Below are 22,505 nucleotides of genomic sequence, written 5' to 3'. Positions count from 1 at the left end.
GGTTTCTGAAAGAAAGAGCTTGAAGTACATTCCTGACCTCGAAAACAGTCGTTTTTCTTTACAGAAACCATTGTCTATTAATCGCTGCCCGAGCTTTCGATCACATCGCATGATCTTCACCAGCGGACATAAAACTAGCTCCAGAATGAATGCGCTTTAAACCCCGAGAGTGAACTTTGAAGCTCAATTTCTTTATCCCCCGTTTTACGCTGGTGTGTTCATCCATCAAATCGCCACGTGGCAGATCTGGGGTCAGGTAGCACTCAAGCATGGAATATTACAGCGGCCCAACGTCTCATTTTTTACTCAGTGGCTCATTAACAAGTTAATCCAAGCTTAGTGCTCGCCATCCCGTCTTGTTTAATCCATCTGAATAGGAAGTGACTGTGTTGGCGGCCAAATGTAACGGGACATGCTGAAATAGGGATAAAATCTCTATACTGATACACAACAAACACATTTACACACACTTTTCTGCACACATCACTCACTGCCCATTCAATACCCGTTGAAGCTAAAGCCTCACCTAGTCCAGGTTGCTCCTTCGCTCCTCCCGCCAGCCCACAGGAGCCCCATGGAGACACTTTGATTTGAGAAATTGAGTGCAGTGAGTTCGGCATCTCATTGCTGCCTTAACTTGAAGTGGGATGGGAACCGGGGCTTCGTCTCCACATCCAATATCAAGTCTTTTTTTTGGGCCTTTTAAGGCCACAGCGCTGTGTGCATAAACTGCCTCTTACTTTTGCGACGGAGGCTCAGCGGTGAATATAAAACTGCACTTTACCGGCAGCAGATACCCCCAAAACGATGAGCACGCGTGAGTGCAGTGAGGGAGAGCTGGCTGGTTTCCCAGAGCTGTTTTTAAGTCTTCAAGATAAAGTCTCATGTCAAGTCTTGGAGGACAAATGATGAGTCAAGCCCCGGGCGTGCATTAGCACACTGCAAGTCAAGATGCAATCTCCTTCAGGTCTCTGAGTTCATTGATCGGGATTATTAATGGCTGGAAACAGGTCCGTTCTTCAGTGACTTTTATTGGAGATGGAGTAAATGTGAATGTGTGTAAAAGCAGGATTTAAATCAGACTTTCCGGGAGTAAGGAACACATCGGGATTAACAGCCGTGTTCGGTCTGGATGGAAGACATTTAATACATGACCCCACAGCTCCCTTAAGAACATTGTGCCCGTGCTGTACAATAGCAAGGAGCTGTGAAATGTCACACAGCTAAAGGTTACTTCCTACTTCATTAGTACCCAGGGGAAGAAAAAAAGACCATTCCTGCGTTCTGAGAGAGCAAGTTGCAGTGGTCAGTGGGCCAAGGACAGTGCACGTCTGAGATAAGGTGAGAGGGATGCGGGAGTGATTAATTATAGCAGTAAATAATGTGGTGAGACTGTGGGGGAGGGGGGATTGCAGACAGGATGCACGCTCAGACCCATGCATGCAAAGTGTTCACATCCTTTACTTATTGATATCTACTGAATATTCAAAATCTTGAAAAATACATATATTTCCAAAATGCACAACCGCAACAGCATCACAGCCCCGCCTCCGCCAGAGGAGGACCGGTCAGGGCTGCGGAGCTCATTTCTTTTTGGGGACCCGGGTTGCACATTCATGATTGGAAGTGCCAGCTGCAGCCGGCTCCGCGCCGCCCCCGTTGAGAGGGATTATAGTAGCTGCTGTAATTTGCTGCTCCGATAGGGTGCCGCCACCTTCCCCTTTTTTTCGAGAGCCGCTCATGTGAACTGTGGGTTTGGAGTGCGAGAAGATGCTTTGTGTTCCGACGCGATGCCGAGTGTCTCATTGATCGTAGAGAGGCTTTGCACACACACACACACACACGTGTGCAGGCGGCGAGGCTTCCTGTCCGGATGAAGAGAGTGAGGCTCAGGACCGACTCATCAGAAAGGATGGATAGCAGCGATGAAAGTGCAAAGGGACACGCTGAGGTGCATCCACCTGTTGGTATTAAATCCATAACAGCAGGAGGATCGATCATAAATGGGGTTCACACTCTGGGTTTTCCTCTTTCAAAAATCTGAAAATATTTTTGTGTATATATATATGTATTGTATATTGCGTTACAGCCTAAATATATCTGCTTTTTTTTTAAATACACATCCCCAGCCATATGTGCTTTCAATTATTAGTTATTTTTATTTCGGCCAAAAAGCAACACAGTACATATAATGTAACAATATACATGACAAAAATCAGAAATCTGTCCCCTGCATCTGTTTGGCCACCTGCTGCAGTACAGTTATTATTTCTCTTGTTGTGAGATTCTGCCACCTCGTGGCCAAACCAGGTAGCACAGCCAACAGGGATACTATTAAAGGAAAAGCCCCCCACACTCCAGTACCGTTAGTTATTTAATAACAATTGTGGATTTTATCTACTCAGGACCAACAGCAGACACACAGAAGATAAATAATGGATACACTTATAGTCAGCTGGTTTTAGTGGCCATACATTTCCATGTAGAAGAAACAATATAGGTTTAATTCTCTATCACACTGTTATATAAGGCGATATAAAACATGTTCTATAAATTACGTCGGGGAGCTGTTTAAAGATTAAATAACCACAACAGAATGTCTGCGAAATCTCTGATAGTTGACAAAGTCCTATAGCTTCTATCAGCAAATCTCATTTGAATATATTGTGTTTATCACAATACAAATTAGAATATATTGTGTTTATATATTGTGTTTATCAACACAATCATAATGATGTTTCACCATAAAAACTAATAATTCAAGGTAATAGATACCGAAGGTTACAACAATGTTCCATATTCAATCAGTAGCTCTTTGAGTTTGAGTTTTTTGTTTTTAAAGGCCTCAGACGCAGTAAGAGTTGCGGTTGCATGTAACACTTGTCTTGGTCCAGGAGATGGTGCTATGGTACAAGAAGTCTATTCAGTTTAGTTAACCCTCAAGCTCCTTATTTACCGCCTCCTTGTCTCCACATCCACCACGCTGCACGCAGACCTCTGCCCGTTTATCCCCTCCAAAACCCAATAAGATGTCTCCAGCAGTCTTTAAACTGATCCATTGCTCCTGCCTGCAGAAGTCAGATCTCCTGAATGGCCGTGTTGACCTCGGGCGGAGCACATTCAAATCCGTTTTGATGCCAAATTACAGACGCTGTCTCAGATGCTCGACGTGCCGCCTTGTTTTCTGAAGCTTTAATTTGTTTGCGCTGTCAGGGGCCCAATTAAGGCGCGTGATCAAGTGCGGGTCTCCGCGGGTCGCCGGCGACAGGCCAGAAGACAAAGTGCTGTGTGTGCACACCCTCGGCGGATGGATGGTCTGTTTGGGGACAGTGTGTGTTCTCCCCGCTAAAGCAGTTGGGACAGCTTTCACTCCCATCCATCACCTCCGCCGTGAGGATTTGGCCTTTAGAGAAGCCGTCTGTCCGCCCTGTTAATGAGGTTGTGAGGGATTCTCCTGCACACTAACTTTTCTTAAAGTTGCATGGAAGAGTTTCCTTTTGCTTCCTTGCAGCATAATTCTTCCATAAAGTATTAAACACATTTCCAGGTCTTAATTGAACAAGATCACTCGTCACATTTTGGTGCGTGATGTGGATTTATGAACCGTTTGGCCATTTTTCTAATCCAGTACCATGAGTTTGCTCCGTTTTAGCCTCTTTTTTTCATTACCATGAGAACTTTAACCTTATTTCCTTTGCTCCTTTATTGGATTACTTATTAATGAGTTTCCGGGAGCAAAAGTGCTGCAGAAATGATATTCCGGGTCCCAAAAGCATGGTTTGTTGTTATCTGTGAGCCGCAGCAGTATTCTTCATGAGGCCGGGGCGGTAATGAGAAAGTTATGAGATTGCCCCCCCCCACCCCTTCACTCGCCCTGCTGGAAACAACTGATGAGCCTGAACTTGCAAATAAAGTAAAAACAATCAGGGGAGAAGGTGGGAAGGAGAGCGATGCACACACAGACACATACACACACATATATTTATATATATATATACACCAAATAAAAAGAGATGAGCTCGTACACAAGATTGATTGTGTCAATATCCACTTCATTGCTACGGCGCAATATTTCTCCACTTAGCTTTCCTCCTTCACACTCAGCCTTCAGCTACAGGAAGAAAACTCCACTGATGATTGAAACTTGTCCACTTTCTATTTCTAATTCAAATGCTAATGGGACCAGTTAGGATTTACTGCGTTCAAATGGTTTTAAAAATCGATTATAAGGCGTCAATTGGATTTTTTTCCCCACTGTAGAGGCGACACTTTATGTTGATCTCAGGCTTGTCAGTCGACATTCGACACATTTGTGCCATTTTGTATGTTTCTCCGCAAATCCGCCACTCTGTGTTCGGCACACAGACCGAAGCTAAAAGTCATATCTTACTTACTTTTCGTTATCATGCGATGCGGGTTGATTCTTCAAAGATATTCTTGTTATGTCACACATGTGCTGTCTGCCCGGAACAAACGATACAACATTTTTCTCTTTAAATCCAGGAGTTCTTAGAGTCTTTTCTTGCTGATCTCACTATTGAAATGTTTGGAAATACTGGATTTTAGGGAAACAATTTGATATTTGATACAATGCGATGCAATCAGCAGCTGGATAAGAGTTGAACATAACATGTTGCAAATATACAAATGTACAGAGAGCCGAGGCCACAACTGGGACCAAGCTGTAATTTGCTTGCATGAAAAGCAGCTCAGAGAAGAAAGTATGCAAAGGGCGGTTGTTATTTATCCACGGCAGTTACGTTACTCGGTTACCTTGTTACCTTGTTTCCTTGTTACCTTGTTACCTTGTTTCCTTGTTACCTTGTTACCTTGCATCGTGCATTTCTGCAAGCGTCTTACCAGGCTGTTATGAAAAGTATTCATGAAATGTATTTCTGGTGTTTTGCAGCAACATAAAATGTCCCAAATGTTCCTGCCGACTGGGTTCTGAAAAACATGTTTCTTCTTCTCTCTCTCTTCCGGTGTGAAATATCATAAAACGATCATTCCTTGTTGCGAGGGCGTTTCTGGACGACGCCACCGATTACAGTCTTAGTTTTGACAAAGGCCGGTTTATACTCACAGATTCCTGGCTCCTTTTCAGAGATCAAGAAACACACCGGGGACTTGATCCCGGCAAGATTTTGAGATTAACAGTTATAATGAAAGGGTCACGTCTCACTGTTTCACTGTTGTGTTCACATTGTGTTATAATATGGACACACATGTGTGCACAGACAGTCGCTCTGCATCATTTTGTTATGGACTCCATTTGAGAGGCATCAGCCACCCACTCAGAGCACTGCGGACTGACAGTCTGTGTGTGTGTGTGTGTGTGTGTGTGTGTGTGTGTGTGTGTGTGTGTGTGTGTGTGTGCATGTATAAGTGCTCATTAAACCTTAAAAATGACTCCTGTTAACCTGTCAGCCAACCCACATCACTATCGATGCTCCCAGAGCTGACACAGGAAGGGCCTGTTGGATATTGATGACTTTGTTGTCGAGGAGGGTAGCTTTTTGTGTGTTATATCTTTGTGTTTGTCATGTTTGTGTAGAGTGACGGGTGGGGTCTGTTATCATAGTTCTCTTTTAGGGAATCCCTGTCTGTCTGACTGAAGCAGACTCCTCCAGATCTTTGTAAGCCGCCATCAGCTTATTCTTCTACGAGAATAGAACAGTTCCTCGTAATGTGCCTCCATTCCCTGACGCACACAAAGATGGCAGATGGAAATGAAAGTTGCTTACTCTTCCAGTTCCCAGCTCTATTTGGGTCAAGATGAAAAAAAGAGGCATCCTGAGAGATCTGGTCACGGTTGTACGGTTGTACGGTTGTACGGTTGTGCCTGTACTTGTATGTCTACAAGTACAGGCATGCTAGCTGCTCTGTAAGGCGGCACATGCTCACATAGGCATGCTAACATGCTTACTGAGACAATGCAAGCATGTTAATGTTTGGCAGGTGTAATGTCTACCATGGTCAGCTTTTGAGGCTAGCACGTTAGCATGCTAACATGCTCACTGAGACAACACTAGCATGTTGATGTTTGGCAGGTGTAATGTCTACCATGGTCAGCTTCTGAGCTCGGCACGTTAGCATGCTAACGTTTGCTAACGGGTACTAGAGCTGTAAGCGGTAAGTAGAGCTGAGGCTGATGAGAATGGAATTTGTTCGTAAACAGAAGTACACAAATACAAAATAAATGTTTACCTGTCAGCTGTTCACCGAAGTCGCCAGGACACATCTTCTGAGGACCATGAATGTCAAAAGTCGGTCAATTCATTCCTTCAAGTAGCTCTTGAGTTTTTTCACTGAATAGGTGAAAACTTAAGCCTGGTGGTGGCGCTAGAGAAAAAGTCACAAGATCAAAGTCAGTGGAATGTATCCTCTATGGACCATGAATATCTCTCATGGCAATCCATCTCACAGTTATTGAGATATTTCAGTTGTTGAGCCAAATGCCGTCCCCAGAGCCGAGCCGCTCGGCTTCCTTCTGTGATGTAGAAGTAGGGAATCGTCTCAAAAGAGATGCAAACTGGGTCCTGTGCACAAAAGAAATCCTTCTGTTTAAGTCCCATGAGGTTCCAAGGCATATTCATAAAAGGAGAATATAATCAAAATGTAATTTGGTGCTAAGTGCTAAGGGTAATGCTTCAAGTAAATGTTCCACCGATTACATTTTGGGATGAACCTCTTGTTTGAAATGTGTTGATCGCATTTTGCTCATGAAATGAATTTAACTGCATCTTGGTGTTTTTCATCAGAGGATACCGGTGAACGTGGTATTTAAAGAAAAACAAACAGAGTCAAGCTGCAGTCAAGCTGCGTTAGGAACCCTGCAATAATGTTCTTCATCATACACAGAGCCAAAAATTCCTCCTGACAACACTGACCCAGCAGCAGGTTTGGAGCCGATACTCAAAATGACTGGACGCAACATGAATGATGCAATGTTTGACATCATCTGTTTTTATATTTCTCGAGCCGCTAATGCGGTTTGCAGACCGAAATTCTCCTCACATTAGCAAAAAAACATTTTGGAGATCACATTAATTCCCGAGTATGTGACTTGAAGATTGTATCTAGGCCACATGCATGACACACCTGTCAGTCAGTTTAGTTTTACAGTTCTCTTTGTGTGGTTACTAAGCTGTTTGTGCATCCCGAAAAAAAGCTCCAGGACATTCTAATAAAAACTGCACAGCCAACTAGCGAGAATGAGATGTGGGCGGTTTCACATCGGAGCTCTTCATTTTGTGACTCAGCCCTTATGTATGACTTGTTTCATGTTTTGTTTTAATCATGCACAAACATTGAAATAGCTGCTTAAAGTAGGAGTGTTGTGGTGCTTCATTGACATTAAATCCGTATGCAGCAGCTTTGAGCAGTGCAGAGAATGTTTCCTGTGATAAAGATGCTCACAGTTTGCCGCGGCGCCGTCCGACGGTTGTTTAAACATACCCACTTCCCTTCGCTGTCTTTTATTTACTCCTGTAGATACAATAGGACTTTCTAATTAACTCGTACAGTTAGTTATTGATCCATGAGCAGATTCATGTCCGCGTGCAGAGCGCAGAGGAGAAAGAAGCTCGTCGGTCCAGAGATTTGACTTCCTCGGCTCCTATTTCCTCAAAGGAAATGGCAGTCAGTGTATGCACATGATTAACTACACTGGAAACTATGATTGACAGCTCACATACCCGAGTCAGCATGTTTCTTTAGAACTGCTGAGCACGAGAGCGCACGCCATCGCGATGCAACCAAACGCCACACGTTTGTAATGCAACGCCAGTTCGCTCGGGGATGATTGAAAACCTGCTTCGCCCCGCTCTCCGCTCGCTTCGGGTTGATTACTTTCCCCGATGGACTCTCCAAGAGCATCCTGGAATCGGCTTTGTCTGTGTTATCTCCTGTATGAGTAAACAAATAACTGTCACCAGAGGTAGTGTGGGAGGGGGGGAGCTAAATATACAGTATGAGGTGTGATTGGGCCAACCGGAAAACAGGCATCTTTTGATATTAGATTTTGTTTCTGCAGAATGGGATTTTAAAATCTTTAATATTACGCTTGTTTTGCACACTGGATTTAAATATTTATCGTCTGGTTGGGGATCACCAAAAGAAATATGCAGCATTTCTATCAGTAAAACATTTCCACATCATTTTTTTAATTTTTCTATACATTTGTGGGAAATAAGCATTATGTAATTTACATGCACTCTAAGCATCACAGTTGATCCCACTTGCTAAACTCTCCACAAACACAAAACATCCATTGTAGCCATACTTTCAAAGATTTGAAATGCAAATTCTGTTGTTTGGGACTCTACATACAATTCAGGCTCTTTGCATGAAAAGGCATTAGAGCATTAGAGGTGGTTTAGAGACCCGAGGAGTGGATGAAAATGAATGGTCAAGGCGTTTCGCTCTTCTTCGTCATCCTCTGTCAGTCATCGTTGAAGTGGGCTCAAGAGTTCAGTCAACCTCAACGGCCAAACCTCAGTCCCTCCTGCACTCGAGCCCCATTTCCTGTATTTATACCAACAATACTGAAGCATAAGAGCATTTTCAAAATGGCAACCAACTGACACAATCTCCGCTTCGAGACTAACTTCCAAGGGACGAGATGTCAAAGGCGGTTTCAGCTTCCTGTACAGCTTTGTTGAAAACATATCGACTGTTAAGAGGACTTGGAATTTCCCACAGGGTGGCAAGCAATACAATGAGTTAGACTGCCTCGGTAACTAAAATGAATCAATCTCCTCTTTTCTTACTCGTGGCGCTGATATCTTACACGGCCTGCCTTGAATTCTTGCGGATCAAAAACGGAAAATAATGATCCCATGGATTTCATCATCTGCCTATTGCATGGAAGAAATCGCGAGGTCGAAAAAGATTGCACAAGTCAGAGCTTTAAAGTGACCACATAGACAAAAGGCAGCGGACTCAGAGGACCAGAACCTTAAGGATGCCGTCAGAGGAGCTGTGGAAAATTCGAGACCTGCATTATTTGCATACCTGCTTGTGAGCTTGTGGTTTTCTGGCAGCACTGAGGTCTGTGTGGTCCACAAAGCGTGAGCTTGCTCGTGTAAATGTAGCTCATTTGCGCTACTAGTGGTCAAAAAATGCATAGGGTGCCTTTAAAGTCATGTTCAGCCACAGGAAGTGACAAAAAAACTAATCGGTATGTAACCATAACGCTGCGTTAACTGCTGTCGCTCTGCCAAAAACAACAGACCAAAATATTCAACATCTCTTTGTCGACCGTTTTAACAGATTGGCATTGCTAAGCAACAGCTTGGCTCAATGTTTACTTCCTTAACCTTATGTCGTTCACATCCACAGGAAATAAGCGGCAACGGGTTTTGGAATATTTAGTTCCCCACTCCGAGCACGACCTCGGAGCAGAAATCAGATTTTCTTTTCGGTGTCCTTTTGAAATCCAGCAGCACCACCGGCTCTCTGCGTCTGTTAACGGGTCAGCAGACTGCCCCTTACTGACTGACCTCGCTGCTAATCGAAGCCGCTGATGTACGAGGTCTCTGGGGTTCGTGCGTATAGATATTATGTTCAGTTGCTGAACTTTGCTTTCACAAACCTGCGCATGCAGCAAACAATACTTCTCTCCACAAGCAGCATGCCAGCACCCACCTCCTCCTGCTCTGGCAGCTTATTCTCTCACTGTATGTGCTGCACTGTGGACTCTATGACCTCAGGGCAGAGCATTTTTTTTTTCCTCATGCACATGCATAAGCAGATATTTTTTTTGAGTTATTTGGGCATTCAAAATGATTTGCAACACCATATTCTGTAATAGCACAACAGGCTAAAGTCATAGAAAGTGTAATTTGTTACTCTTTTTGAAAGTCTTCTTGCATACTTGCATGTTACAAGAACATATTCATAGAAACAACTCTAAAATAACATATATATATTTGCCAAACATCGATTATTATATTGAATACAACAACAACAATGTGACTATTAGGCAAGGCTTTTTGAAGGCCTGCTAAAAAGCTTCCCCGCTCCACCAACATTTTGTCCCTGGAGTCACGTCTTATCGACTGCTTGAGGTTGCACACACACACACACACACACACACACACACACACACACACACACACGCACACACACACACACACACACACACACACACACACACACAGCTGGCAGATGTTACAGAAAAACATGTTGAGACACTTGCTGTTTGGGCAGAATTAGGTGCTGCTCTCTAATTATCACAGCAAAAGCAATTTTAAAAAACCAATAGCAATCAAAAGCTCAATTATGTCTGAGAGCACTTGAAGAAATTAATATTCTGGTAATAACGATGGGGCAGTTACCGTATTTATGGGACAAAGACCCAATTAGGCAGCGACAAGTCTGATAATGGAAGGCGGCAGTGTTGTGGAGCCCTGGAGAGGCCCTTCAGCTGGAGACTGAAGTGTACAACACAAAAGTTACATCGAGGATACGAAGAAAAAACCACAAGCGTTCCGACACAAAAACTTTCAAGACTCTCCGAGCAGCGAGAAAACACTTTTCTTCAATGGTTTGTCCTCAAAAATGTCCTATTTCTTCACAAGTATGCGGGGATACAGTGACGCCTGCTCTTGATGCTCACATATCCTTGTCTCTCTCTCTGTAGTCGGACTCAGATTTGCCACTTGCTTCGGCTGACAATCGCGCTCTTCGGGGAGCTCTGGAATACAGTAGCACATGACAACACGTGTGTGTGTGTGAACAGAGCATGCTAATTCCAACATGCCACCATCTCCACCCCCCAATCCTGCGGCCCCAAGGTGATTCATCATGCGCCGCATATCACATTATCACATGTGCAGCCAGAGCTGGGGGGGACAGCTGCAGCAACCTGCGATAGCTGGAGACGAGATATTAAATCGGCGCTGTGCGTTATTGATCTATTCTTAGCGCATTTTCATGATCCGCGACATGGAAAACATGTGCAATGAATTTTGCGGCGCCGTTATTTTAATGCGATTAGAGGTTCTTTTTTTGAGTGCGAAATTTCATTTAACGTTCGGTTGATCGACTGGGAATTAATTAACATCCGTTGTGTTTTTAATTATCCTCATCTTTGTGAATTAAATGTATTTGAGTTGTGTGGTGTTTGCCGAACAATTAGGGAAGACTTGCACTCGGACATTTTGTCAATCAAAAGAAGTATTATTTGTAGAATAATGACAGGTTAATTAGTGATAGAAATAATCCGCAGTTTGCCGCCTTGTTGGATGAGATCCACTATTTATATTCAAGAAGAGGGACATTGAAGCTATTTTTCAGGCAACGTGTCATAAATGATTTGCATTAAAACTTACTACAAGGAACATCAACTTCTTGTCGAGCACCAGAGTCCCTTTTAGAAAAACTCTCAAATACTGCAGTGGGGTCTGACAGTCCTGGTTCTGGACCAATAGAAACAGCCAATCTTCCCGCTGATGGTGTCGTTCACTTATGAAGGTCATACAGAGGCATCGGTATTACATTGCGACTGTTTCATAACCAGTTATAAGTTCCTCGTCGTAACTTTAAACCAAACTGCCATATTTACCACCCCGAGCTTTTGTTCCATTTGACAGTTTGAGTTCCACGTTTGTATGTTTTGTCTCCGTGTCAGGAGGACAGCCTGTCATGACTCACAAAATAATTGCTTCCTGTCATCTCATTTGTCCCCAAGATTTCATGTATCTAAACATTTTCTGTTGTCTTCACTGAGAAAAAAAAAGACCATGTTGCGACAATGTTATGTTGGTGCAATATAATTTGCATTTTTCAAACATAAAAAGAGTGTATTCAAAGCTGCAGCAATCTGCCACTTTGGTTAATGCCGGCCCATCTCCTAGCTGCTCTGCACCGGTTAAGCTTCCTCACAGAGTCTTGCAAACAGCGACGGACAAATCCTCTTTACGAATGCACAGAATGTTCCTCTTCTGCTCCTTGTTTGCAGCTCATTTGCAGTTTAAGTGGTTGTTTGACCAAACAGCCTGTCACAAGCCTACAAAGTGTGTTTGTTGCATACAGTGCACACAAAAACACACAAATACACACATGCAGGGTAAATGAAAACGTGTGATTTACATAAACATCCTTGGGTTAGCACAAACGTGGTAGCCGTCATGTGTGGCCTCATACTCCCATTTCATTATTGCTGTGGGGTCAATGCAAAGTGTTGAAAAGTGTTCTCACTCAACAGCATGAGGGGAATTCTTATCATCTCCTGAACAAGAGCTCTCTGAGCAGTGTCACGCGTTCCCACCTAAATGCACATCAGCATTGCTCCGCAGAAAAAAAGAAAAAAACAATACACGGACGCTTCTCAAATCCCTGATCTACGTATCGCCGCTGCTACCGTCCGATCTATCTGTCGAAGGCCGTCGCAGATTAGGAGCGCGGACTGATCAAACACAGGCCTTCAAACCAAAAATCAATTTGTTTGAGCTCTTTGATTGATGAAAAAGGACAGTGTGTGTGTTTCTTCTTAAGGGATTTGGCCTGCATGAAACATGGCCGCTCTCAGGTGTTGGTTTAATGAACATAGTCTCTGCGCAGGCGCAAACCACCTCTCTGGGACCGATGCGAATAAGCACTTTGATGAAATATTAATTAGAAATGTATTTTTTTCATTCTTTTATACCCTACTTTGATCAAAAATTCAAGATTGCTGTTTAATTTGTGCAATAATAACCCTGTTTTGATGAATATAAAACCATTCTTTAACTGCATTGGTCTCACGACTCACATGTGATGCTCACATGCGATGCTCTGGCAGCTTTGGAAATGCTGAAAGACAAAGAGTGGTGTCGATCAGCGGATTGAGAGGCTCCAGGCCAATGAGCACTCGGGAGCACTAAGCCATGCCCACTGCACATCTGTACCGTGACGTCAGAGCCCAGTGCGCTGCAGCACACGGGCTCGTCCCTTTATGTGACCGATGTGCAGGAGGGCTTAGTCGCCCCTGATGGCAGAGATCCTGCACGTCCACAGTCCCGCTCGGCCGTGATGCTGCAGCAGGTCGGGGAGCAGATTGCTGCCAAGGGAAAAGGACACAGAGCAGCAGAGAAGCTGGAGACAGCAGAGGATGTCTCGCTGTGCAAGAAAGGCTGAAGCCGCGGCGCTTTATTCTTTTGAAACTCGTAATAATACCTCCAATTTGTCCCAGTGTACCGATAGCAATTGAACACTACAATGAACACTACAATTGAACACTATTGATTTATTTAAAGGAACACAGCAGTGTTTTAGTGCTTTAATAACATAGTCTCTACATGTCTGGTATTTATGCCCTTTTGGGAAGATGTTGAGAAAACCCAAAAGTATGTTTGTGACTTAAAAGAACCCCTGAAACTAAAACAGCGTTTGGTGTTTTATTTCGGAAGGTAAAATCGGCCGACGTGCATCTCTTTTACATCTTGAGTGTGATGGCCTTGAAGCAGGTGGCAAGAACATGGAAACAGTCAAATACACAACAAAACTAAATCCATGGCTTTCAACAATACAACACAATTGTGGACATGAATAAGGTTAACCTTTCCAGACAGAGATCTTATCATATTGAATAAGATTCACACCAAAGATAGAAGTACGATGGTATTTTCAGCCCAAGATTGAAATAAACAAGCACCCAATGCCCCTCTCCAAAAAATACCATAATTATCAATTTAAAGGTATAAAAAGTGCAATGAGCATTGTAATAACGTACTGAAAGAATATTTTTGTTTATGTATTTGTGGTATCAATTCAGTTCCCAGCATGCATTTCTCTGGAAGAGATACAGAAAAACAAACAAACAGGATGATTATTACACTGGTGTGGTCCTTTCCTTTAATGAATACATAGCATTGTTCCTGGACTCCTTATGTGAGGGTGAGCCCACAGCAAATACTTGGTTTGATAAACAGTCGGTGTGAGCGGCCTCAGCTCAGTCGGGCTAATGGGATCTGCTGCTCCACAGCTGGAAATGCTGTTAACCTGCGATGTAAAGAGCAAATACTTTGAAGTCTCCCACAAGCCCAAATCCCTGCCGAAGAGGGTGAGGCGAGCTGTGAGTTCAACCCACTCAGCTTAATCGAGCTCACTGAGCTGTGTCTAACAAAGCGGAATCAGACCAGTCAGCTTGTGGTCGTTCCTATAGCGACTAAACTAGATGAAGAAACGCTAAACACTTTGCTTTCTGATCCAATTATCACATTCCACCTAATCGGGATGTTAACTTGAGTGCCGGCACCCAGTCTGATGTAACACAGACATTTTCACGGAAAATTCACAGAACTTTTCTATTTAAAAAAAATATTCCTCTTTCGGTAGCTTGGACGGAGAATTGGATTAAACTATTCAGCCAATGTGGATTACTCATGAAAAGGCCAGTTGATGAGAGGAAATTGGATGAAAAGTGGAGACGCTGGACAGACTGGATGGAAGTCCGTTAAAGTGGAAGTGCTTTTATTTCATGTACAACTGCCTATAAAAGCTGATTCTATTCAATCGGTGGAAGTAGTTGTATTTCATAGAAACCTTTTAAGTGCGTCAGCAAACTAAAAAGTCAATATAGGAGAACATGGTGGTCTGACACATCTAACTTTATATATAATCTTTCATTTTGTGACCTACATTCCCTCCACTACAAAGGAGTTGGCCTCCTCCCTAAGAGTGAATACACCAGAGCATCTTTCACACAAGGTGTGTTTTTTTTTGGATAACTTCTCATCTTGTTCCACAGAGAAAGTTGCCACAGTTCTAGCGTCCCTCTTTTCCTCCAATCAAAACGTAGCTACACTGCAAAAAAATGATAAAAACCTCTCTGACAACATACAAATCATTTAGTAATCCACTAAAGCAGAATGTATTTACAGCATTCGTGATAGTAACGGTCCCTTCCCAATGCAAATAGTGTCTTTACTAAGTCTAATGTCATTGCCCGGCTTTGTCTCCAATGTGTGTGCTTTGTCAGAATAATCACACTCCACTGGAACACGTGTGTTCACCTGTGTCAATAAACACCGTGGAGCATTTTTCTACAGTGTAAAAAAATAATAATAATAATAATATCGTCGCGTCTCCGGGGCTCCCGGCGTGTTGTTGGCTGAGCCGCGTCGTGATGCTCCAGCCGGTTATTGGTGAAGCTGGAGGAGGAGGAGGAGGAGGAGGAGGAGGAGGAGGAGGAGGGAGGAGGCGATAATCCGCGCGCAGACGGACCCATCCGAGCCGCTGCCAGAGCCGCTTGCAGCGGGCGCCGGGACACCATGGAGCCGCTGTCTCTCCGCGGGGTTTGCTCTCCGGCCGGATCGGAGGAAGGACGCGCAGACTAGTCACCTGCACGCGAGAGAGGGAGCGGGTTGGGGGGGGGGGGGGGAGCTGCAAAGAAGAATACCGGAGACTTGCCCCTTTGGTTTCCCCTACGGATCTCTTTTCACCCGGAGCGTTGCTCTTTTTTTTAATTTTTTTTTACCGGAGGTTTCCACCATCTGATGCCGGGAGCGCAGCGTCGGGTCACGGGCTGATCCGAGCGCTCGCCTTGGTCTTTTTTTCTTCTTCTTTTTCTTGAAGCACACACTGCGTGTGGCTGCTACTATTAATATATATCTATCTAAAACAATAACGTGTCTGCTGTGGATTGTTTGCCCATCAAAGGGATTATGATTTTCTCAGACATGAGTACGGGGACTAACTCCCCAAAGGTGCACCCACCGAATGGGACGAGGTTTTACACATTCCAGGCAAGTACACTGTTGTTTGTGTTTATTCCGTCTGTGCATCATAACTCAGCTGCTATACTTCTGTTAGTGCTGGATCTGTGTGTTTCCAATGTTCCTGTCAGATCCATTGCTGTTTGCTTTGTGGCTTTCATGGTGGCACGTGTGAAAGCAGAGCAGAGTGTTGGGTGTTTCCTGCATGTGCAGAACGACCCATGTTTGCTCAACCTTCGACTTTTGCATTGGATTTGCAATGCAAGCCACTGATGTTTTCCCTTTTTTTTTAGAAAGGTGTAAAAGCAAATAGTCTCATAAGCGAAAGCAAAGTGCATGTATACTGTATGTGCACTCATTAATCAAGAACTAATGGGAGGGACTCTGCTTTTATAGTTCCTCACTTTAAGATCTTAGAGGACTGAATATAAGACGTGTTTTATTGGTTTCACACTTCCTCTCGTTAAATAAAACATGCAAGAGTAAAATCGTGAGAGTTCATCTTCACACTAATGACGTTCAATTATTCAAGCTTAGCCCACTGGATCCCCCTCCTGTATATCTATATTTAAATTGTGATCCAGTTGTACTATATTCCCTGTGTTTCTGAAGACACATGTGCCCTACATTGATCACTGTAGGCCACGCTTGCATATCTCAGCTCTTCCCATAGTGCCCATGCATGGCAATGAAGCGGCGTCAGTGGATATTCTTGATCAATGTGTTCCACGTGATGCTCGTAACCAAGCTAGCACATTTCTGTTTGTTGTTTTTATTCTTTTTTGCTGTGGGTGGAAGGAAGAGAGGAAGCAAAAGTGAGATTGTTCAAGAATCTGCTGGTTGCCTTTTTGCCATAAAAAAAAGAAGAAAAAAAGGTGATGATGATTTTTTTTTTTGCATCCAGGTGCAGCCAGCGTGAGTTCAGAAGCTGCTGCTCTTAGTGGAGATGAGTGGAAAGGGGGTTTGTGGGTCGCTTTTCAAGTGAGCACAAGTGCTGATGGGAGCTCAGATGAGATGTTTATGCAGCCTTACACCTGCCTCATCACATTAGAGGCCAGGAACAGGAGCAGAGTGTCTCATCCCATCTTGCAAGTTTGAGATCTTTCTTCTTTTGCCCCTCCCACAAATTTGTTTTGCCATCGCGTTGATATTTTAGACGACAAGACAAAAAGCGCCAGGGGCTGCAAAGCCCAATAAGAGCCCAATGTCGTTACCTCTGCCTCCTGAATCACTTCATCTAATATCATGTTTGTCCTCCCTCGAACTGCACAGCCGCCGTTGTGACTTTCACACTCGAAGATTTACCCCCCTCTTCAGTGTTTGTCTGGTGGCGTCATAAACCCGTCTTTGCCTTTTCATGTCAAAATCATTAGTGAAGGAAAGTGCTCCCCGAGGGCTCGTACCTGTTGGAAGAAGCTCCTCTGATTATATCACAAAATCAAAGGCGTCCTGGCTCACAGATTACGGTCCCAGGAAAACCCCACAAAAGAAGAAACAAAACCTCGGCATCGGAGCTGCTTCAATACACATGAATCACAATTCATTTTCTTCCACCCTTGAGGTGACCTGAGATCCATCACGCTCGCTGAGGTAATAAGCACGCATCACTGGCACGCCAAATCAGCACGTTCTCATCTCAGTTCAGCCATGTTTTAACACAGTCCCCCGTCAGATTGTTTACCAACGCCGAGTGATGTTTGTTTTTTATCAGATTGCCCTTCCTGGTATGCAATTTTTAAATCATCCGTGGCAAATTGAATTAAATTGCAAAGTGGGTGAAGCCGGAGTTACTGAGTTCTTTTAGTATTCTCTGCCTGGCTCGACAAACATGCACCCAGCAGTGTCGGGGTTTGCTTAGTTCGGGAGATCACTGCCACGCAGCTGTGTCTACAGACTCCGACTCTCGCTCCGACTCTCGCTCCGACTCTCCTCGATGACGTTCGCTAACCCGAAGGCGACTGAACGTCTCCAGCAGCTCTCAGTGGTCCTCAACCTTGGAGGTCGTGAGGTAATTCCCAGCGGTCGGCGAATGTGTGTTTTTTTACAGTGCATCTTACCTGTATCTGTGGGGTTAACAATGTGTTCACTTTCACACTAGTGTTATAACATGTAAGCTAATTTTGTGCGCTAATATTCAGCAGGTGTAGTGTTTTTGATTACATTAGAATGAGCCGTTCTAGATCTAAATATATACAGAGCTGGTCTTCTTCACAGAGCCGGCTGCCATGTGGCTACAGTGGCCCAGAAGGGACAAACCAAAAGCTGGCTCTAGAGAGGGACGAGCATGTTTTCGCGGCAGCCGTTTTAGTTCTGCAGTTGTGCTTGGCACATTTTGGTGGCACCTTAAAGAGGCCACCAAAATGATTACAATCAATGCATGTCTGTACTAAGTTTCAAGTCATCCAGTCGTTTAGTAATTTTATTCCTAGTCTCTCAGAAGTGGTGGACAGACAGACCGACATTGTTATAAAATGGGTTGAAACTCCTTTAAAGTGCTGTTTCCGCATTTTAAAAAGGAGACAAGTAGACAATCGACTAGTTGTTGGTTGCCTCCGTGAGTTGCTTTTGTTTGTGTGTCTGATGGAGCGACATCCAGTGACATTTCCCCCGTGGGAGAGGTTTTTGCCGGCTGTGCTCGGCGCCCACTGGATCGTATTAGCGGGTCCACAGCAGAATTTTAACCTTGAGTCCTTTTGATACGAACCAAGAGATGTGCTGGGTGCCCCAGCAAGCCGTTATGAAAACAGGAAAAATCCATGTGATGTCTTTATCAAGCAACACTTCAAGAGGCAATTTGAGAAACAGTGTTTCTGCTCCCTGGGCAATTTTCTGCTGAGATGAATGCAGCTCTGGGTTTTGAGCTTTTGAGAAAATCCGCTCGTCGAGTGTAAATGTTCAAACGTGTAGAATCTGGTGTTGTGAGTCGGACTCCAGAGACCGACAGTTGCAAAGCAGCATCTTTCAATGTTAAAGTCCTTTTATTTGATTTTTTTAACTTTAGTTCAACCCACGTTGCTTTTGTCCACGTCCTTGTCGTTAATCTCCCATTGTCCCCATCCGATATTAACCCTCCAAATTGTTTGTCAGGCTTGAGCTACCTGAGAAATGAGATATAATTGTTGCCCAGTATTTGTCCTTGCTTGTCAAATTAGCGCTGCATGTGATTAGTCTCTTCGGCTGCTATGTCTTCGCCATGAAGGCCTCTCCGTCTGAAATGCATCGCTTCCCACACGGCGCACGCCGCCTCCAGAAGGGGAAGGTGTTGTTACAGCGGAAGGGGCTCACTGGACAGTACATTGACAGAAATTGGAAAACAAGGATGGAGTAACACCGGCTACCTAATCTGATTGGCACCGGGGCAAAGTCACGACGAAAGTTGGCGAGCCCACACTTTCAGACGGATTGTCGGATACATTTCAGTCGTCCCTCCGGTCTTTTTTTTTTTGTATCTCTCTAAGTGGAGAGGGAGGAAATGAGCTGGTGCTCACTGCCCTCCTTCAAAGTAATCCTCTCTTTTGCAGTAAACTGGCTAGGTGGAAGTTTATAGCGGGCGCTGCCGGCCGCAGGGGGACTCGGGCTGAAGAGCGTCTGTTCTTCTGTCCGAGGCCAACCCCGCTTAATCGAACGCGCCTCGTTTGCATTCGGGGCTCGACTGTAAGAGACGGACCACGAGGCTGCGTGCTAACCTCCACACGGGGGGTTCAGCTCCTGTTGGACGCTACTTGAGCCGAGTGCAGGGAAAAAAGAGGCTCAGCGCTGCATCTTCAGACGCATAAATCACACACCCTCTCGCACCTTCACACCCTCAGCTGAACACTTTCCGGGGCCCAATCAGGCTCCTGGAGCAGGGAAGGTCTGCCAGACAGGATAACTCATCAGGTGACACCCACACGGCAGTTTGAACGACGAGCGAGCACCCATTTCTCCCGCACCCAGAGGCGTGTCGTCATGCCGATGCCTCGACTGTCGACAGCTTGGTGTTTTTTTTTTTTCTCGCGGAATGGAGGGAGTCAGTGAGGGAGTTTATTTTTGTTGTGACCTCGGGGTGTTGTAGAACTCTGGCGTGAAAAGTTTCTCACGAAATTGAGAATCGATTCATAATTTAAGTTGTTTATCAAGAAAAAAAAAAGTGAGGATTTTATTCTCCTCTCTGGTTTCTATCGCTGTAAATCCAGTACATCTTGGTTTTGGTCTGAGGACCGGGATGGACATTTTTTTCACTGTTTTTCAATTACTAGATTAACCATTCAATTAAAAATTTTATTTGACAATCAGTAATTGTTATTGTGAAGCAACAATGCAAAAAAACATCACTGTTTTTTTCTTCTCAAATTGAAGTGTTGTCTAAATATTTTACCAGATATGTTTAAGTATTGGACTGACCAAACCATATGTCATCTTTGTCTTCAGGAAATTGGGATTTTTATGGACCCAATATTTCATTAAGAAACAAATCAGCATATTGATCGGTAGAAAAGATAATAGTTCGTTAAATGATTGACCTGCATCCCTGGAGACATTTGAATGCCGTTCCTCTCATCTCTGCTCAACCTACTGTATTAGTGACCTCTCGCTGCCTGCTGCATGTCAGCGCTTAATCTTGGAAATCCCCATTTGTGCAGCATGATGATGGGCTGGATGCAGGGCCCCGCCCCCTGTGATGATCTCTGCACACGCATCAAAGCAGACTGCTGTTACTCAACGCATCACATGACAGCGGGACGGTGATCCGGACGGGAAAACACGTGGACGCTTTTTGTGAGAGCTTTTCCACTGTCGCAAGCTGTGCGTCTAACTGATTAGCGGGACTAGTTCCTCTCTTGATATGAACAGCGGTGCGAGCGAGGCGTGCAGATGTATCCACGGCAACGTGCAATTCTGAATGAAGACGCACACGACTGCCAAGAAACAAACATACAAAATAACACCGAGGCGTGAACCGCACAGAAACGCTCTCCTGTCACTCAAACAGACACATGCACACACTTTGATACACCCAGCTGCAAGCTTATACACCCACAGCTGTCTTACCCCTGTCACACACACACACACACATTCCTGCCCCCTCCTCGCATGGCCCGCCCTCTCCGTGTCGGTTGATGGGACAACTAAAGGTGGCCGTATGCAAATGAGCGCAAACACAGCAAATTGATACACGGCTGCCAGATTGAAGTCGGAGTGCTTGACCTTTTATTTGTTACACTGGTACGTTGTAATTACTTACAAATGCCCCCCCCCCAACATCCTCACCGACACACACACAGTCCTCCCCTCGGTGTGTGTTCCTGCTGCCGGTCTCCTGAGTGCTGCGTATACGTGTGTGTCGGAGGCGTGTGCCCTATTTTCTTGGTCTTTTTTTTAATCAGCCCTCGTGCATTTAAAATCTGGCCGGGGCAGATGGGGAAGGGAGTTTGACCCACTTTGATGGATTCCACACCGATTAAAAGGATGAGTGAGCTTTCGAAAGCAAGAGGCCCCTGTGTGTGTGTGTGTGTGTGTGTGTGTGTGTGTGTGTGTGTGTGTGTGTGTGTGTGTGTGTGTGTGTCAACAAGGGAGAGAAGGAATAGAAGACTATTTGTGTACCAGTGATGCGTACGCGTTACTGTAAAGCCTGCACCTTGTGGGCCGCAGCTCGGATCAATCCCTCCAGGAATTAATACAAAATCAAATAATCTACAGAGAGTGGTTCATTCATAAAAACATTTTTACAAAACATCAAGCCACAAACCTCTCAAACGGACTTTCTTGTAATGGTAGAAAGGACTTTCCTTGCTTGTCGTCTCAGGAAGCATTTGCACAAAGGTTACATTTTTAAAGTGAACACAACTGAACCTTGTTCTACTCTTAATACCTCAAACTAACCAGTTGCTTCATGGAGCGTGCTTCCAGCAATGCATGACAAGGTAGAAAGTATCAAGGTAGTACTAAGGTTACCTTCCAGACTTATTTCTCAGGAGGAAAAATGAGATGAGCTTGTTGATCTTCTTCCAGTTCTCCCCCAGGCTAACACTGTTAGCTCTGTCATCACTGTTGCCAGTGTTTGTGCTCTTTGCGCCGTCAGTTGCTAGCTGCCTGTTCAGCGGTCGCCATGTTGAGAGCCGTGTGGATACAATCTCTCATCACCCCCAGACAATTTCCTACCGGTCACTCCGCTGCACATCCCTTCATACCTCATATTTAAATACACTTGCCACTTTACCATTACACTTACATTTCACCTTAAAGTACTGTTATCTGTTTGTTTGTCTGTGCACTTTATTTGAATTTTATATTATATTGTAGATTTAAACATACTCCCATTTCTTGCATTTCATTTTATGCATTACCCGCCATGACAAATTCCTTGTATGTGAAAACATACAAGGCAATAAATGGTTCTGATTCTCATCATAGATATGCTCTAAATTTCTAATTTAGCACCTGTAAAGGAGAAGTATCTCCTTTACCTGAGTAAAGAGTATCTGATGATATTCTTTTTTATTGTCAACAAACCAAAACCCAACACAATAATGGTTGACCCTACGTTCACCTGCTACCAAGAATACTCGCAAGCAAACCAAATTTGAGACGGAAAATCCTCCCCGATAATGGCACTGTTCACAAGTACAATTTGCTAAAAACATTTTGTCGGGGATGGTATTTAGCCTAGTTGAGTTTTTGTGTCTCAGAAGGGAACAAAACAGCTTCAGGCTAAATGCCACAGATAGAGTCCGAAGTCCTGAAGGACTCATTCTTGGTTTTAGTTTTTTTCATGGGATTTCTTGACAAACAGCAATGTAGAATATTTCCAGCTTTATCCTTTAA

At 44.2% G+C, this 22,505-nt stretch overlaps 1 protein-coding gene across 7 annotated transcripts in view; it reads left to right on the top strand.

The window, feature by feature from the left end:
- The window catches only part of ppfia2 (PTPRF interacting protein alpha 2), a gene marked incomplete at both ends in the record, with an annotated part of 127,496 nt that overhangs the window by 27,785 nt on the left and 77,206 nt on the right, over positions 1-22,505 (top strand). The window contains one exon of one of the 7 annotated variants that reach the window (XM_079236010.1): positions 15,651-15,731. The exons of the other annotated variants lie outside the window; for them this stretch is intronic. Within the exon in view, the coding sequence (XP_079092136.1) occupies positions 15,651-15,731 (81 nt within the window). Of the gene's footprint in view, positions 1-15,650; positions 15,732-22,505 lie in introns of those variants that run through there. 7 annotated transcript variants of the gene reach the window in all.

The sequence above is a fragment of the Taurulus bubalis genome, assembly GCF_910589615.1.
Source record: "Taurulus bubalis genome assembly, chromosome: 20".
NCBI lineage: Eukaryota > Metazoa > Chordata > Actinopteri > Perciformes > Cottidae > Taurulus > Taurulus bubalis.
This window is presented reverse-complemented; position numbering and strand designations above follow the sequence as displayed.